Raw genomic sequence first — 18,593 nt, 5'->3', positions numbered from 1 at the left:
AACAGTTTTTTTATTATTAAGTTTTTCCCTAGTAGCCTATATGCTAGTTATTAACAGCCAGAATCTTGTACTTATATATTTATCAGCCTATTAGCACAACAATTATATTAATTTGTTTATCAAACTTACAGTATTGCTAAAAGCTTCAAAATTGTTTGCCTTGTTGTACAAGCATAAGCAAGACACAAAAGCAATTTTAAAGCTCTCCATTGGGGAGGCTAGGGGGCTGCCTTCCCGGAGGTAGGCTGAGAATTGCATTTTCGAAGAAGATATTTCACAATGTGAGGCTACTGATAAGCCCTCAAATATTGTCTATCTTCCGTATATCCCAAAAATCATAACAAAATTAAAAACAAATATTTCCACAAAAAATAATCTGTACGTAGTTATACTAATAATTTTAAAATCAATGATTTCTTAAATTCCTGTAAAGATAAGACCCCAGTTACTCGCCAAAGAGGGGTCTATCAAATACCTTGTGATTGTGGAAATTACTGTGTTGGCAGGACCCATCAGAATCTAGAAAAACGGTTACAACAACATAAAAAAGACAAAGACAAGGCATTAATTTCAAATAGTTCCAACAACTCCTTTGATTCTGATTTAGGTTGGCATATATTTAATAAACCCTCCCACACGATACTTTTTGAAAAATCTTCACTCATCAGTAATGATTTGGGGATAAAATAGGTGGTTCGGGAATCAATCGAAATTAGTCTCAAAACAAATAATAATATTTCTTTGAACAGGGACTTAGGGGATTACTCACTAAATCCTTTATACTCAAATTTAATTAAAAATGATCCAACAAAATATTTTACTAAACATATTTATAATAGTATTGAACCAGTTATGAAAAGGCCTTTGAGACAGGCTGCTAAAAATGCAAGGTTGGCTCTGAGAAATTGCATTTAATCACTTTGTTCTCTTTGGTTTGAATGAATTTATCATCTCACTTCATTCTTTTTGTCAGTCCTGGTATAACTTCGTTGAAGTAAGGATGCTAGGGCTGTTTTTAAAAAAGTTAAAAAAAAAACATTATTAGTTTTAATTCTCACATTTTAGTGTAAGTTTATTTATATATACATATTTTCTCTCTCGTTCTCGTATCACGCTGAAGACGGCCCTTGGACATAGTGCCGAAATATTCACAGAATTGTTTTCCACTGTCTTGAAAAGATTTTCCCTATTGTTTCTACTTTGTATTTGTTTGTAAAAACTTTATTGTTGTGTTTCAAATTCGGCCAGGAATAGCTTTAATTTGTTAAAAACTTTCATGTGTTTCTTTTGTCCTTTGGAACATTTCATTCTAATATGATCATTGAAATAATTATCAAAAACGATTTTATAATGTGCTTTTTTTTTCATTGTTAATACATTCTGAAAGAATGCTACAATTATAATTTAGTGAAAGCAGCTCAAAACCGAAAACTTGACGGCAATTAACATTCTGGAAAAGACGCTCTTTATTTTGTATAAGCGTCAATTAAATCTCAAAAGTTGCATTATATAATTCCTGCAGAAAGCTTTTCCATTTTTAGAAGTAATCTAGCATCAATGATTGTTTAATTTTAGAATAAACAGGTATTTTATAACAGAATAAACGTTAGAAAAAACAGGTATTAGAATAAACGTATTTTATTCTAGACTGTCGAAAAGCTGGTGACGAAATTGTAGATAAATCTTACTTGGAATGTGAAAAAGGAGAGGTCTCACTATTGTTTTCTTCGCAAGTTAATTTTAAGACTTGATTTTTTTTCCCTCTCTTACACGTTTATTTATTTAGCAAAACAAAAGTACAGTAGGCCCTGGGCTTGTTGCCAACAAGTAAGAAACATAAAATAGTAAGAATTGATCTACTAAATATCAATTAACAAAAAAGAATGAAAGGAGAAACATACATTAACATAACTGCTATACTGAATCAGGCTATTTTATGTAAATTGATGATTATGCCATTGTACTCTTAAAAAATTCATAAACTAGTTCCAGTTCTTGTGCACTCAATACACTAAAGAATGGTGACCAATTTTTATTATTTTGTCCAATAAAGTTAGGTTGAAGGGTAACAGCTGTTTATAACAGAAAACATGGCAGGGTTCGGATTATAAATGACTTTTACTATTCATATCACATTGATAAGTTAAATTCTGTTCCAACAAATCGAAGTGAATGTAACTTACGCTTGTTGGTTGTAATAATTTAAATATTAACAAAGTGTTGAAAAGTGTGTGTGGTGTCAAATCTTTTGCGCGTATCTTTGCTAATTTTACCCATGTTTCCTTTTTTTAAATTTCACGCCTGTTAGAAGCGAAAATTTTCCAACTCCTAATGAACATCTTTTTCATTGAAAATTTAAATCACAGTTTTCCTTATTTTTAAGACATAAATGACCGCGCGAGTGTTTTCCTTATTTTTAAGACATAAATGACCGCGCGAGTTTTCACGTAAGCAATTCAAAATTTAATACAATTCTCATTGTCCTTGGTGCTTCAATATTGGGGAAGTAGAAATCTGCAGCTTTTGCTACGTCAGATATACATTTCCAAACTTTAACCGAGTATCAAGGCTATACCATGATTCATAAATGAACCACTGAATGGGTTATTACAACCCTTTTACATATAAAAGCCATATTAGTGATATTAATACATTTGTAACGTAAAAGATGACTTCAGAAGGTTCACGATTAGGGGGGGGGGCAGTAACCAAACTTCTGTTTGCAGTAATTTCTGTTTGTTTTAAATTTGAGTTGAGTTTATCTTTTATTTGATTATTTATTTTAATCTGTATTCGTTTTGCGTTCCATTTATTCTTTGATAATAAGTTATGATTATTTTGAGTTTGAGTTAATATAGGACATATTTATGATTGTCTTAAGTTTCAAAATTGCTTTTTACTTTTTTTGAAAACCTCTTTTTAGGAAAACTATCCTAGAATTAATCGTTAATAAATGAACCAAATAGAACATCAGTTAAGGTTTATATTCCCTATGAAATATGCGATTGTACGATGTACATACAGCTGTATCTTTCCTGAAATGACAAGATACTTCTATCACTGCGCTCACAAGTTTCATATCTGTTCATTCACTGAGTTGGAATTGTGTAAATTTACGTAGAGTATACTACCTTCAGCATTAGTCTGAGAGTGATATAAATGGGATAATATAAAGTGTTTTTTAAGAAAATACTAAATTTTCTATTTTTCATCGATTCTTAGCCAATTTTAACTTTTCAAGTGAAAGAAAATGTATAACAAGTTTCAAAAACGTAATTTGGTAGATGGATAAAGGCGCAAATGTATCGCGACTTTATCGAATAATGCTCTAAATCGTTTTCTTGCATTGAAAAATTAGAACCACAGGACTGAAGAAAATAGGGGCCAAAAATACAGTTGATTTTTGAATTAAAATTAAGTTGGTGGACTGTGATGTAAAAAGTTAAGAGCCATGGCTAATTGGAGAAAAAGCCAAGATAGATAGTCTGAGTAAGAGGCAAAGCTAGCATAAGCCTATTTCATGGTTGTATAATATGATGTCATTTCACTTGTTGATAGATAGTCTGTCATCCATCCATTCTAGCTGAGATCTATCACCAAAAAAAAAATAATCAGAAATTGATTGTTAATTAAAAATAATCCTATATCTCATAAAAAATTAATCAATAAATAAATCTCAAATTATTTTACAGGTTTATACTCGTCTTCCATAAGGCGTAATTGCCAAAAATTGAAATCTTTGAATAATTGAAATGAACTGATGAGGTTCATGAAAAAAAATCCGAAAAGTTGATAACAAAAAACAAACAACAAAAAAAGCTACAAAAAACAACCAAACAGAAAGCATAAAAAAATGAAGAAATATTCCATTATTTTTCTAAATCTGAGACGATGGATGTCAAATTTTTTTTTTTTTTGATGACTTTATGAGGAATGACTGTTTCTGACATAAGTGTTTGATTTGTTTTCCTTTACTGATTATAAGTTTATCCTGCAAATGCTATCAAACAGTTCGTGGTAACGAACTGCAGCAAGGAGTGACCTGGCTCAATAGCAACCAAAACTTTAAAAAACGGAATTCTGACACTAATAGTTACAGAAAGAAAATCTGTTTTTAATGTTGATTTTAAATATATAAATTTATGAAATATCAAATGTTATGAGCCTGAGAAAATTTGCCTTATTTAGAAAATAGGGATTAACACCCCCTAAAAGTGATAGAATCTTAACGAAAATCGCACCGTCAGATTCAGCGTATCAGAGAACCTTACTGTTGAACTTTCAAGCTCATATCTACAAAAATGTGGAATTTTGTATTTTTTGCAAGAAGACAGATTACGGATGCGTGTTTGTTTCTTTGTTTGTTTGTTTTTTTTTCCAGGGGCGATCGTATCGATCCAGTAGTTCTAGAATGTCGCGAGAGGGCTCATTCTAACGGAAATTAAAAGTTGTAGTGCTCTTTTTAAGTGACCAAAAAATTGGAGGGCAACTAGGCCCCCTCCCACGCTATTTTTCCCCAAAGTCACCGGATCAAAATTCTGACATAGCTATTTTATTCAACATAGTCGAAGAACCTTATAAGTATGTCTTTGGGGACGACTTACTCCCCCACAGTCCCCGTGGGAGGGGCTGCAAGTTACAAACTTTGACCAGTGTTTGCATATAGTAATGGTCATTGGGAAGTGTACAAACGTTTTCAGAGGGATTTACTGGTTGGGGGAAGGGGTTGAGAAGAGGGGGTTATGTGGGGTATCTTTCCGTGGAGGAATTTGTCATGGCGGAAGAAAATTTCCGCAAAGGGGGCGCAGGATTTTCTAGCATTATTAAAAAATGAAAAAACAAATATGAAAAAGTTTTTTCAACTGAAAGTAAGGAGCACCATTAAAACTTAAAACGAACAGAAATTATTACGCATATGAGGGGTTCACCTCCTCCTAATACCTCGCTCTTTACGCTAAAGTATTTTTAGTAATTTCAACTATTTATTCTACGGCCCTTGTGATTCGTGGGTCATTCTTAAGGAATTGGGACAAAATTTAAGCTTTATTGTAAAGAGCGAGGTCTTGACGAGGGGGTGAACCCCCTCATATACGTAATAAAGACATACGAATATAGAAGTTCGTTACGTAAACTAATTTGTTAGTTACGTATATCTTTTACTAATAAAAATGTTCGTAAAAAATTAACAGTTCTAGTTGCCTTATTAAGTAACCAAAAAATTTGAGGGCATCCAGCCCTCCTCCCCCGCTCCTTTTTTCTCAAAATAATTCGATCAGAACTACGAAAAAGCCGTTTAGCAAAAAAAAAAAAACAAACAAATATACAAATTTCGTTTTAATCATTCATCTGCGGAGAGCCAAAATCAAAACATACATTAATCGAAAAAGTTCAGAATTTAAATAAAAAAAAAAGTTTTCTTAACTTAAAGTAAGGAGCAACATTAAAACTTAAAACGAACAGAAATTACTCCGTATATGAAAGGGGCTGTTTCCTCCTCAACTCCCTGCTCTTTACGCTAAAACTTGACTCTTTCTCTCAATTCTACTTTTTGAAACAGTAAAAAAGTTTAGTGTAAAGAGCGGGGAGTTGAGGAGGAAACAGCCCCTTTCTTATACAGCGTAATTTATGTTCGTTTTAATGTCGCTCCTCACTTTCAGTTAAAAAAAACTTGTTTTTTTTTAAATTTAATTCACTAGAAAATCGGAAGAAAGTGTAGTATTTTTGATGTTGTGCGGAAGTATTTCCATAGCCTATCTCGCTTTTCACTAATATGGTAGGCAAAAGAAGAAGGCAAAGTTTTGTATTATTATTATTTTCGTGTATTATTTGTACATAAGAAGGGGCGCTCACAGGTCCGATGCTCAAGAAGACGGGGAGGGATTTATCTTGTTATTGAGAGTAAAAATGCAAGGTACGACCAAGAGAGGGATACAATAGGACTATGTATTCGTGCACTAACAGAGGGTAATGCAATCGCAGCCTCTTTCACTGGAAAATGTATTTTACAAAACTAATTAAAAATAAACAGCAAAATGATTATTCTAAGGGATACTTAACCATCTGTCCTTGAAAATAACGTAGATAGTTTGAGAATAGAAAAAATAAAACGTTTTAGTTATCTTTGCAAAAGATTTTGATCACTACAGAAAAAGAAAAGATTTTGATTATTGTTATTATTATTGCCATGCAACATAATATTATGTATAACATAATATTGTGTGCATAAGTAGGGTTGATTTTTCTTGATGTTGGGGTAAAAAAATGCAGGGTAAAATCAAGAGAGGGTTACAGTAGGACTATGGAATTGAGAAGTACTAAAGGGTGATACAATAAGAGCCTTCATCACTGGAGGAGGTATCTTACGAAACTAATTAAAATCAACAGGAAAATGGTGATTTTATGGGGTATTTGACCTTCCTTCCTTGAAACTCACGTATTAAATAATTTGATAATGTATGTAACATGTGATATTGACGAAATTAACCATCCACAGCACAGTTGTATAAAATAAAGGATGACTTTGTCCTTTGATGTGATTTCTAACGAGTTCAAGGGTTTTTGAGAAGCTTAACGTGATATTTTTCGTTACTATCTTTAAAAAGGGATCTGTTTGGGTACATTATTTTAGTTTTTCACTTTCAATCAAGACTGCACTTTTGAGCTATGTTTATTAAATTATCATTTGGAGTTACCAGGTTTAGCTGGAGTTGAACCACTACTAAGCTTAGTGTTTGAGGATGAAAGATGGCGTTACTGTGGATTGTTAAAAGGTAAAGGATGCGGCATTAGATTCGAAAGTCCTAACCGGGGGAGTCTGTTTCATGTCCCTTCAGTCTGGGAGTGCAATGGGGGTTGGAGTTCAGCCATCGTGTAGTTTTACACACTTTCTGTGGATTCTTGCACTAAGCAAAAATAAATAAATTAGACTGAATCACAATTTTGCAAGTTTAAAGAAGAAATCTACAGCCAAAGAGCTGATATTAATTAGTTTGCACCTTTTCTTCAACCTGGTCCTTGATTTGATTGTACCTTAATGTGGTCCTTAAATAACTAAATGATTATATTCAGTTAGCTAACTCTGCTGATCCAATGCTTTGCTGATCGCTGAATCTTTCTCCTTTTTTTTACCTTAAAAAATATGTTTGGCTAGAATGCCTAGGTTTACACTTCTAATTTGTTTTCAGAAAATAAGTTGTTGAGAAAGATGAGCCTTGAACAGTTTTTAGGAGAAACTCGTGTGTCTGCCATTAATTTGGACATATAACATAAACCTAGTTACGTTTATTAAAACATGGTAGATTCAAGGTTGTTTATTTCTCCAATTTCTTCTTCTCGTGTCTCCGTAATTATTGTGTTAATTGTGACTATTCTAGTGCTTTATCTGATAAGCAGTCTGTATGTTTGTTTTTCAGGAAAAAGATAAACATGGAATAACTGCCCTACTTGCTGCTATTTGGGAAGGTCATACTGCCTGTGTGAAGCTACTCCTGGAAAAGGTATTTTTTGTACTGACTAGTTTGTACATATCCAGTGTCAATCATGGACAATTCTTATATTGAGAAATTGAATTGTTAGATGAAGAAACCCTTAATTTCGCTTTGCCGTCCAATGGCTAGACAATTAAACCATTTTTAGCAACGTCATATTTAGTCGGGAAACTAAAAAGAATATAAGTTTGGAAACAAATTCAGCATAGCCACCTCGGCAGCTTAAGTGGCTATGCTGATTATTTTTTTTTAGAATCTTCTAGCATAGCCTAGGGTATTTTGTCTCTGAAGATATCTGTAGGCAACCAAAGCAAAAATTCATTAATTCTAGGAACAACTAACGGTCTTCCATTTGCCTAAAATGTTTATAATCTAAAAAATTAGCCATTCTGTTTTGCTGCTTCCTTAGTTTTTGAATGTTTTTCCTCAAGTTATCAAAACAATTTTCACCAATAATGACTCGACTTTTTAACTCGTGGAAAATTAATTGCTACTAAAATTTTTGGCAAAATTTTTGTTTTAGGACTGAAAAAGCGACTATAATCAAGTATTAATTTTGAATCATTGAAATATGAGAACATGGATTTTCTCATGTTTCACTGATTTAAAAAAAACACTTCTTTTCTAGGTATTAGTTTTATTTCGGCTTATTTCTGGGCCTATCATCAAGGCAATTGCTTTCAAGGGGCTAACAACTAGTTTGTAACAAAATTGGTTTTCTCCAATCGTCTTTAATTAATCTAACTACGACATAGCCAGAGAATAATATTAGCATTATATACTGGGTATTGTAAAGCTACTTACTGCTTCATTGACCTTCTTGGTTTTCCTTGAGTGAAGTGCATCCGGTGGAATGAGATATCCTGAAGGAGGGAAATATCTCTACTGGTTAAAAATCAGTAGATATCATGACTTGAATCATCAGTAAGTGAGGGAGCATGGTTGGTATACCCCCCCCTGCAATTTTTTTTAAAGTCAAATATCTCACGAAGGATATGTAAAACAGTATTTCACGAATTATCACGGGGCTTACTTTTTTACTCAAGAATACTCGCTAAAAAAGCCATAGACCAAATCAGACAAATCAAAATGTAGCTACATCATTTAGAACTTTTTTAAGATACCCACCAAACAGAGTCAGAGGACTATGTGAAGTGGAATCACTGTTTGGGTTTGGTTAGCTCCCTTAAACCTTTTTTATTTACTCTTTTGTATTTATCTCGGCTCTCACAAATTATTTTTTTTTATTCTGTGTCTATTTGACCTTTAACAAGATTAGTTGTCTTTCGTGATTGACACATTATAAGAAAAGATAATCTGATTTTGTAGTGGACAAGTTTGGTTTTGTAAACAAAAGCTGCCTGTCGTATAGCCTCCCTTTTGAGGAGTGGTGAACGCTTGTGACACCTAGCAACTGCAGTTTCTGGCTCACGTTTCATCATTTTTTTTCAGAGGCTTTCTGGGCTGAGGCTGGGAGAATTCTCCGAAGATTAACATTGTACTAGATTGATTCTTTTGACTATTGTCAAAAAACGGATTTAATTTTTAACGTGAGGTTTTGGTACTCACAAAAGGCACTAGATACAGAAATTTTCTTTAAAATGAGCTGTTAAAAAGCTCTCTATTGTGTTCCACTACCGTGGTAGCAGTGGAGAAGCAAACAAAACAAACTAGGACACTAGATGCTACCCATGAAAAAAAGTGATTTTTTCTATTCAATTCAGGGGACTATACGTTTTCTGTAGGTCATAGAGTTTTTGGGCTTAGACCATTTCATCGGTGTACTTTTTGTTTTGATCCGATGCCATTTTTTAGTTCTTTCAGGCTATTTTTCGAAATTCCCTTAAAATTTAATTTTGCAGGAGACTTACTATAAAATTGATCAAGATAGTAACTACCATTCCTCAAACAGCTACAAATGGCAATTGTTTTTCACTTGCCAGTTTGTTTTTAAAGGCAGTTTTTCATTTTCGGTTACTATGGCACGTGGTTCGTCCTTTAGGTTACAGCCGCTGCTGCAACCATGATTAATTTAAAAAGTACTTACAAAAAATATCTTTTCAAAGAAATCTGAAGAGCCATATTTAAACCTTAGACAAGCAGGAACAAAGCCGTGTAATAATTCAAACTTTAGCGAACAGAAATTACTATGAATGAATAAATGATAACGAGCGAACCGAAAATTGAACAAATCAAACCTAAAAAAAAGTCAAACCTAAAATAACGCGTATAGTAAACCTTGAGATACATAGAGCTAAGAAAGTAGCGCGGCTTTCGGCTGAATCGGCTTCAGGCACCTGTGTGCCGTGGTGACGTGTCTTTAACGTTTGTGCGTATTTAACGTTGTATCTTGAAAATACAAAGCTGAAACCTAACGTGGATTCTTCGGAACGGTCAAAGATTTGCCATTTTTATTTGTCTCTTTTTCACATAGTGAATTAATTGATTTGATTATATTAAGCACCCTTTTGAATGCACACAAAGCAAGCTGATTTTTTACCTTCTCAGTAACGATTGCAGATACGGAATTCTTACTTTTCTTTGTCTCACATTATAAAATAAAATGATTGAATTAAGTAATTGTGCCAAATTGAAATATTTGCAACAAACACGGCACTTGATACGATCAGTAATAACTGTATAAAGTCTTGTTTTCTTATTTTTATAACATTTATATAAGTTTATAGTTATAACAGTTTTTATAAGAATTTATATTCTATAAAAAATTATATTTTCCTATAAAAATTATATATTTATAATTTTTGAACAATTTATATTCAAAACATATATTTATATTTAGTATATCAATTATATTATAGTACCGGGAACTACGTACGCTATAGATATAGTACGAGGAGTGGGAGCGCCGGGCCACGGCACTCGGCACGTGGCAGGCTTTTATATATGGATTCTTATTGTCGCTTGTCTTCTAACCGCAGACAATTTGAGACAATTTGCTGTCTTTTCATATTGCGGTCTCAAGACTGTAAACTTTTCAAATATATTTGATTATTAAAGCAAGTCTGATCTCTAACAACGATATCTACTAAGCTTCAATGTAGATTATCATTGTCGCTTGTCTTCTAATTGCAGACAATTTGCTGTCTTTTCATACTGGGGCTTTTCAAAGATATTTGATAATTAAAGCAAGTCCAATTTCTAACAACGATTTCTTCTAAACTCCAAACTTTTGTTTTCTTTCTTAAGGTTTTTGAATTGTTGAAATCCCTTGATAAAATATATACAAATATTTTTCTAATTACCTGTTTTTCGCTCTTTACGTAATTTAATGTCTTTTCATACTGACCTGTTCAAATATATTTGATTATTTAAGCTAGTCCAATTTCTAACAACGATATGTATTAAGATTCAAACTTTTGGTTTTCTTTTTAAAGGTTTTTGAATTATTTTAATCCCTTGTCAAAATAGAGAATCATCACTTGTAATATTTGCTAATTTTCGTTTTTTGGGGCCTTCCTAGTTCCTACTGACATTATATAACTGGTTGCGTTCAAACCTGTAAGTTAGATCACGTAGTGAGTGGATTTTATCTAACAAGAAAACAGACTATTTAAGAAAACAATGAGGCATTTTTCTAGTTTGAATTAAAACATTGAAATTATTGGTCAGGCACCGTAAATATTTTTGCAGTTAACATAATAACTTTAGTGATTCTGAACTGAACCTGAAATTTTTTCAACTTTTTTTCAAAAAGACACTGCTTATACTTATAGGAAAAGAAATTCGGTACTGATGTTTTTCTAACAACGATTTCTACTAAGGTTCCAACTTTTTGTTTTCTTATTATCTTTTCATACTGAGTCTTTTCAAAGATAATTGATTATTGAAGCTAGTCCGATTTCTAAGAACGACATGTATTAAGTTTCAAACTTTTAGTTTCCTTTTTATAAGGTTTTCGAATTGTTGTAATCCCTTGTCAAAACATATGCAAATATCTTTGCAATTACTAGTTTTTTGCTCTTCAAGTAATTTAATATAAACTTCTCCATGCATGAAAATCTTAAATTTTTCCACATAAGTGGCACAAGTGTGACAACGCTATTCAAATACTGATATATAGAAAAATGACGTCACTCACATAATTTTTTTTCTTCTAAAATTAAGGCTGTTAACAAATTTTCTCAATCTTCTGACCTATTTAGATCGTTTTTTCCGGCCAGAATATCCCAGGATGCCAATTTTACCGAACAAATATGGAGCCGCTTTCGAGAAAAAAAAAACATACATACATACACGCATAAATATACAATTATTGCTCGTTTTAAAAGATAGTATATGTATAGCTTACGATTATAACAATTTATATTTTATATTATAAGACTAGATAGTTGTTTCCTTTCGGATATATGCACACAGTTCAATGCCTTATTATTCAGGTACTAATTCCACATGACCTGTTTTTTGAAAACCCACTCTGCTTCTCCTGCTACAATTCTTTGAAGTTTATTTGCGCAATATTCCTTTAAAGGCACTCTTCCCTAGAACATGTATACATGCACAGGATTTCTTATATCTGGTAGTGCACAATGATGAAGAACAATATATTGAAAACCTAATGTAAAAAACAACGTATGAATTGGAAATTTCTGGTAAATTGTCAGAAATACGAAATTTTAAGCGTATGCGCGTGAACCCATTCTAATTATATGATTAGGGGTTTCTGAGGTAAACACAGAAGTTGTTATGCTAGAAATAAAAAAATAATTTCATACGTAATACACATTTACCTCTTAGACAATAAACCAACATCCATGCTCACTGTTATTTTTTTTAGGGAGCATCTAGAACTGGTACGACACCGGATGGTACGAGCTATTTCGATGCCGCAGAGAAAGACGAAATCAAAGCCCTTCTGAAATAGATTCTATTTCAATTTAGTGACGTCACAGCATAAAACAACCACTCTTTATGAAAAAGCTTTATTTTATTTTTCTGTTTTTTTTTTTTTAGTCTTGTTGTAGCTTTTTCATTGATAAACATTTCAAATCTATGTACCCTTTTCTTAAGGTAACCGTTTAAAAGTAGTTCTGTATGTTAAAAGTGAGGTTGTTTTATACTGTCATTTGACTTTTCATCTGGTAAACGGAATATATTAACTAGAGGGCAAATTGCAATTAGTTTTTGAGTAAAAACTTGTGTAACACATTACAATCTCTAGCCCGAGCCTATTGGATAGTTTGTGTTCGGCTAAAGCTGTTGTGCGGGTACCGTAGGATCTGATGGTCGGGATTTAGAGTTCGTGACAGTAATCTAGTGTCACCCCACTCGTCCCATTTTATTCTGAAGGTAGAGGTAAAAAACGGGGGATAATTTATTTGACTGGGGTGTACAAGATGGAAATGATAGTTTTTCTTTCTGAGTTTGAACAGACTTTCCTTTGTGAAATAACCTAATTATCTTTTTGGTCAACATAACTAGAAATTTGTCGATTAATTATATAGTATTCATTTGACAGGCTAGGAAATTTAATGCTTTTCGAGGTTGAACAGAATCTCATAGTTTGTACAGCTTCAAAAGGCCCAGCGGAAGATTTAAAATTAAGTCAGGTTTATAAAGCAAACTATTTTGGCCATAAGAACCTAAAAATGATGCTGTTTTCAAAATAATTTTCCGGCAGAATTGCTTCCCTCGGCAAAAGAGCCTTGTTGTCCCTCTAGCATCCTAGTTACCCCTCTACCAACTGAGTATCTAGGGACATATTTTAGCAATCTTAAAGCTTAAAGAGTTTGCGTTCTTGTTAGTGTATTTATTATAAATATTTTCTGATCTTCTCTGCTGGAGTTTATTGAATTTGTTCGTGTCTATATCCTTTATTTGCATATTCTTGGCTAAGAGCTTTCTAATACGCTGAATGTTTGACATTTTTTTGTCAATGTATTCTTGGCTTCCCTAATCATGTGCTGTCATTTTTTTTTGTATTTCCTATAAAGAAAAAGATTGCTTTGATTATTTACATTCTAGCTTCTTTTTAAAAGTTATTACTTTATGGAGGATTGTTTCGTTATTAAAATTATCAGCGGACTATGTATTTGAATTTATTTTTGTTAAACAATATCTAGGACAATTAGTAGGAAATTATTGTTCAACTGTGTCATTCTAGAATTACTTGCCATGGTATTTTGTTTTAATTTCAATGTCAATAGAAGGTATATCTAAATTTTTTCCCGAAATGTTTCTTCTGAAGATGATGAGTCTAGTGTTTGTTCCCAGGATATTTTAACTTAGATCATATCGACTCTTTAAAAATAGCTAGATGGCAGTTAATATATTTCAAGATTCATTTATTTAAAACAGCTCGTAGTATTGGCAAAAGCATTAATTAAATTACACTTTTTCTTACAACACAGGAAACAAAAAAAAAAAAACAAAAAGAAAAGAAAAAACTAATCATGATTAATGACACTTTGACAAAACAAAATAAAAGAATTACTAAAGCGATATGTTCCGCATCTTATTGAGTCGAAATTATCCGTGTGTTGAATATTGACTTTGGGGGCAATAGGAGGAGGGAACAACGTACTGTGTATTTCATTAGTGAGGAGCGACTGTCCAAATTTGCATATGAGTTGGAATCTTCGTTCTCTCAGCGTTGGTATTTTCAACGTTGCACTTGCAGTTGTATATCTCTCATTTTTGGGGTTTAGTATGATTTTCGTCACCCGTTTTTGAACAGCCTCGAGATCTTCACTTGAGTAGTCAGTGTGGTGCACCTATGGTCCCCCAAACAGGGCACGCGTATTCTAGTAAGGAACTTATATAGTAGATATAAGCCAGTCGTAAGTGATTCACTGGGAAACCTAGTCGTAGTGTAGTTGAGAGTAAGCGTAAGTGTAGTTAGTGATCGCAAAGCTTAATTTCCCCTTTTCACTAGGTTAGAAGCATGGTAGCTGAATGAACAGTCAGCACTTAAAGTCCCACAAAGAATAATATCAGTTGTAGCGGTAGGGAACCAGGGTTCAGGACAAGCTACATCCCTTTTTAACGGATTATAACTTATCACGTTTGTTTTATTAATGTTAGTTTGAAGTACATTATTCGTGCACTGATCAGTGAAACTATCTTTCAATTCACCTTGGAACTGGGGTATTGCTTGGGATTTATTCATGAGAAACTTCAGCAAGGCTGACAGATCATCGACGTATTTAAAGCGTTCATTAAATTTTTATGATAACGTAGTTAATCACAGCCAAGAACAGCAAGACAGCCAGCTTGGTACCTTGGGAAGCACCACACGTTATTTAAGCCCATTCAGAGTTGAGATCTGCGGCAAAAAGTGCATCGACACACTGATGACGGCTTCTGAGGAAATCAGCTATCAACAGCAGATTCGGTTTTCTGCTCCCCATTTGCTTCAGGTTTTGTACAGCAGTAATATAGCGAATTAAATGGAACGCTTTTGCGGTAATCAGCGAGTAGAGGTTCTATTATGGTGTTTCCCTTGTCCACCCATTCATTTGTCAGGTGATTGAGACGCACAAGGTTATGGGTAGGGCTGCTTCCTTTCAAACAGCTATAATGGAAAGGGTCTAGGGAAGGGTTGATTTGCGCCAGGAGTTCAAGATAAATAAAAGATTCGGTGACTTCAGCGAGATTCGGAGTTGTTGAAACTGGACAGAGTTGTTCACATGACTTCGGGTCCTTCACTTTAGGTACAACCCGGACATATGCTCTCTTGATTTGATGTCTGAAGCATTGATTTATTAGGGATGCGAAAGGTTTAGCCAGGAATGCCGCTTATTCAATTAGGAGTTTGACTGGCGGCAGTTCTCTAGGATATGAATCACAGTTCTTTTTTAACTTCTGCGTGTGGTTACGGAGTTTTGCCGCAGCAACGGTTTGACCTCTTGCGTGCAACAGGTCGCTGCTAACACTTACCCAATAGCTGCTTGACCTGGGAGTACCATTTTTGGGGGTCAACCGTCGAAGTGGTGACACTCAATCGCGAACGTGTATTTTCTGTGCCGTCCTGTAAATTTTAATGATATGGTTTGGCTACGGTGTTTCGTCGCAGCAACGGTTTGACCACTCGCATGCAGCGGGTCGTGATTAGGGTACTAAATTCTTTCGTTATCCAAGGCTTGTCGCTGTTGCTTACCACAACTGTTTTAGTGGGAAAGTTCATGATATTCTTGCAAGAGAAGAAAAGTTAGTGACTAGACTTTGAGGTTTATATCTCTTGATGAACAAATTTAGTCAAAGTCGAAGTCTGGAAAGAACAGATAAACTCCTTAGTCATGGGTCGAGTTGTAAACTTCTTCTTTGGGCTCGGGAAAGCAGTCTTAGCTTGCCGCAGAATGATGAAGGGATAAGAGCTTTGTAGTGAACCGAGGGAACGAGAAGGGAGGTAATAGTCAGAAAGGCTGGTAAATATGAGATCCAGTGTACTACCACTGTGGTGGGAATTTTCACAACTTTGTGCAAGTCGAGCACGCTGGACACCCATTGTTTGTGAGTTAGATTGAAATCGTTGGTAAATACGAACGCAGGAGCAATGTACTAACGGCGTACATTGTCAATTAAAGCTTCTAGTTAATGTATCAGGTCTCTCCTGTTCTTAGCAGCTTCAGGATAGTACACAACTGCGAGTACAAAACACAAAAATCATCTAGAGAAAAAGTCCGGCTTGCATTCAGCCTATATCCCTCCATAATAAGTAACCGTAGGTTGGCTTAACAGCTTGCACGGTATGTCTTGCCGAAGGTTCACGCCAGCATCTCCATCGCGGCGCTGCAAACCTTGATTGTGTCATATCTTTAAAAAGTTCGTATAATCGTTTATGCGCCCAGTTTCATCAGTAATGTCCCAGCAATTAGTAACAGCTGTAATTTTGCAACTCGTCTCTTTGATAAGAACTTGTAGCTCGTCTACTTTTTTGTTTAGAGGACTCTCGTTACACAGCAGGGTATTAGATAATCACGTCTTTGCTGTAAATACCTCAGGTTTCAGGTAAGGTGGGTCTGAAGCAGTCATAATGACTGGTTCTTCATACCATGGTGACTGTGGAGGTGGAATCTAGTACGGAGGTGTACATTGAACTGCCTTTAGTATCCGAGGTCTCTTACTTCCATGAGGCTTCATTTTGTTCTCTGAAATTTCCACGACAATCGAGAAACGCTGGTTTTGCTACTGTCCTCTTTTCATCGCCATCTACTCTTGACTGGCGTCAAGCAGGTAATGCCATATAATAGGCTGTCGAGTAGATGGGCTTTGAGCAGTTTAACGAAGGTAGATGGCACTGCCACCGAGCAAAATGAATTAACCTTTTATAATTTGGCTTTTTGCATTGGGTGGTCATGATTAATGCACTTAATGAAGCTAGGAGGACTAAATTTTGATTACTTGCACTATTTCAAAGAAAATTGCTGGAAAAAATTTAAAAAAGGGCTAAACATAGGTTGGCGTGCATCAGCTTCAACAGCGCTGCAAAGCTATCTTAAAGACTATTAATATAATGTACAAAAATACACGAGTTACTAAACAGTTAAAGCAGCAATGTGATTGTTTGGTAAACTACTGGACAGAATTCTATTATTTTCATTAACAGAAAAATCCATTAAGACGAGTTTAGTCATCGTTCCCTAAATGATACTCTTTTGGATCCATATCCAATCCCTATAAACTGTTAGATGGTAGTTAATATGTGAATTTAACGCTCACGTGCAGTTGAATTACTACCTAACAGTTAAACTGGGGGACTTCCCCCGGTAAATTTTTGAAAAATATAATCCTAAACATGTTTTTAAACTGCCTGCAAACATATTTTCGGAAATTATTTTAAAATCGAGGCCTAACTGTAAAAAAGTAAAGGTGGGCAGGGCCTTCCTTAAGTCTTTAAAACATAGCTTTCTTCAAGCGGCAGGGAGGAAAAGCTACTATTTAGCAGAGACGCTAGACAGTTAATTTCAAAAAGATTTTACAATATATAATATACAATGCACACTCATAAAACAAAAGTAAAATTCAGTTGGCAGTTGATGCGTTCGTCCCGTGGTGGAAGCTTACTGGTGGATTCCTGGTGCCCAGTGGGCATGGCTTTGACGATTCATGGGGAATGTCTCTGTCCCTCGCCCCTCAACGAGAACTCACCCTACTAGGATTGAGGATCAGACTTAAATTTAATCCCGTGAATCGTATGGAATTGGCAATCAATAGTAATGGAATCCTGTATCTATGGTATCCCAGTAAGTGAGGGGCCGGAAGCTCCGGTGACCCCTGTAAAATGTCAGTGAGCTGGCCTCCAATTTAAATATTGACAGTCCCCTAGTGTGGGGTGCTGGAATATTTGCTCAGTCAAGTATTTAACAGCAAGAACATTTATTGAAGAAGCATTTGAATTCAAATGCTTCTACAGGGACATCCTTATCCGAAACGAGCGTTAATGAAACCATCGAAAATGAACTTATCTTCACCTTAGTACAGAACCTAAGAACCTTAGAAACGATGGTTCTGGTGTTTGATCAATACCAATTGCAGGCGATTTCAACTCCTACGTATACGTCGGTAACCGTCAAGCCAACAATAAACAAGCTGTAGCAAATTAGAATTGAATGGTAGATTCGAGCGAGCGGGAAAATTCGTGGACTTTGCTCAACTGCACAGCCTAGCCATTATAAATACCCTGTTAAAGCACCAGTCGTTGCATGGGATTACCTGGAGATCCAGATATTGAAGGATACTATCTCAAACTCAGATACATTCTAAAACTTTGGGGTTAGAGAAAATCCATCATGAATTATAGAGCCTTTAGAGGTGCTGATACTTGCCCCGAGAACACAGTAGAGAAGTTTATCTTAGCCGTCAAACTAACAGCACGACAAAAAGTTATTCGCCTCCCGACCCTCCCCGTTCCCCTGAGGTAGAACACTTCGAGATAAAGAAGTTCATGGAACAATTTTGCTTAGAGCTTGTTAATCTGTTCAGCAACTTGGCTCTGGGCTAGTGAGCACTATTGGGGACGAATGTAGGTCAGTCACAGAGAATATAAAAATGGCAGCCGAAAAGATGTTCGGTAGAAGAAAATGATTTCGCAAGAATGAATACCAGTTGGGACCATTACACTGGCATCTAAAAAGCAGCAATAGGGTG

At 34.7% G+C, this 18,593-nt stretch overlaps 2 protein-coding genes across 3 annotated transcripts in view; both read left to right on the top strand.

The window, feature by feature from the left end:
- LOC136038826 (myotrophin-like) overlaps positions 1-13,532 on the top strand; it is a 31,768-nt gene extending 18,236 nt beyond the window's left edge. Inside the window, exons 3-4 of the mRNA XM_065722227.1 lie at positions 7,413-7,496; positions 12,283-13,532. Coding sequence (XP_065578299.1) covers positions 7,413-7,496; positions 12,283-12,369 — 171 coding nt within the window. The 3' untranslated portion in view covers positions 12,370-13,532. The remainder of the gene's footprint in view (positions 1-7,412; positions 7,497-12,282) is intronic.
- The window catches only part of LOC136038827 (brain tumor protein-like), a 456,036-nt gene that overhangs the window by 124,522 nt on the left and 312,921 nt on the right, over positions 1-18,593 (top strand). The gene's annotated exons all lie outside the window — the stretch shown is intronic.

The sequence above is a fragment of the Artemia franciscana genome, chromosome 18 (genome assembly GCF_032884065.1).
Source record: "Artemia franciscana chromosome 18, ASM3288406v1, whole genome shotgun sequence".
Classification (NCBI taxonomy): Eukaryota; Metazoa; Arthropoda; class Branchiopoda; order Anostraca; family Artemiidae; genus Artemia; species Artemia franciscana.
Note: the sequence above shows the minus strand (reverse complement) of the source record. Positions and strands in the feature narration are given on the sequence as shown.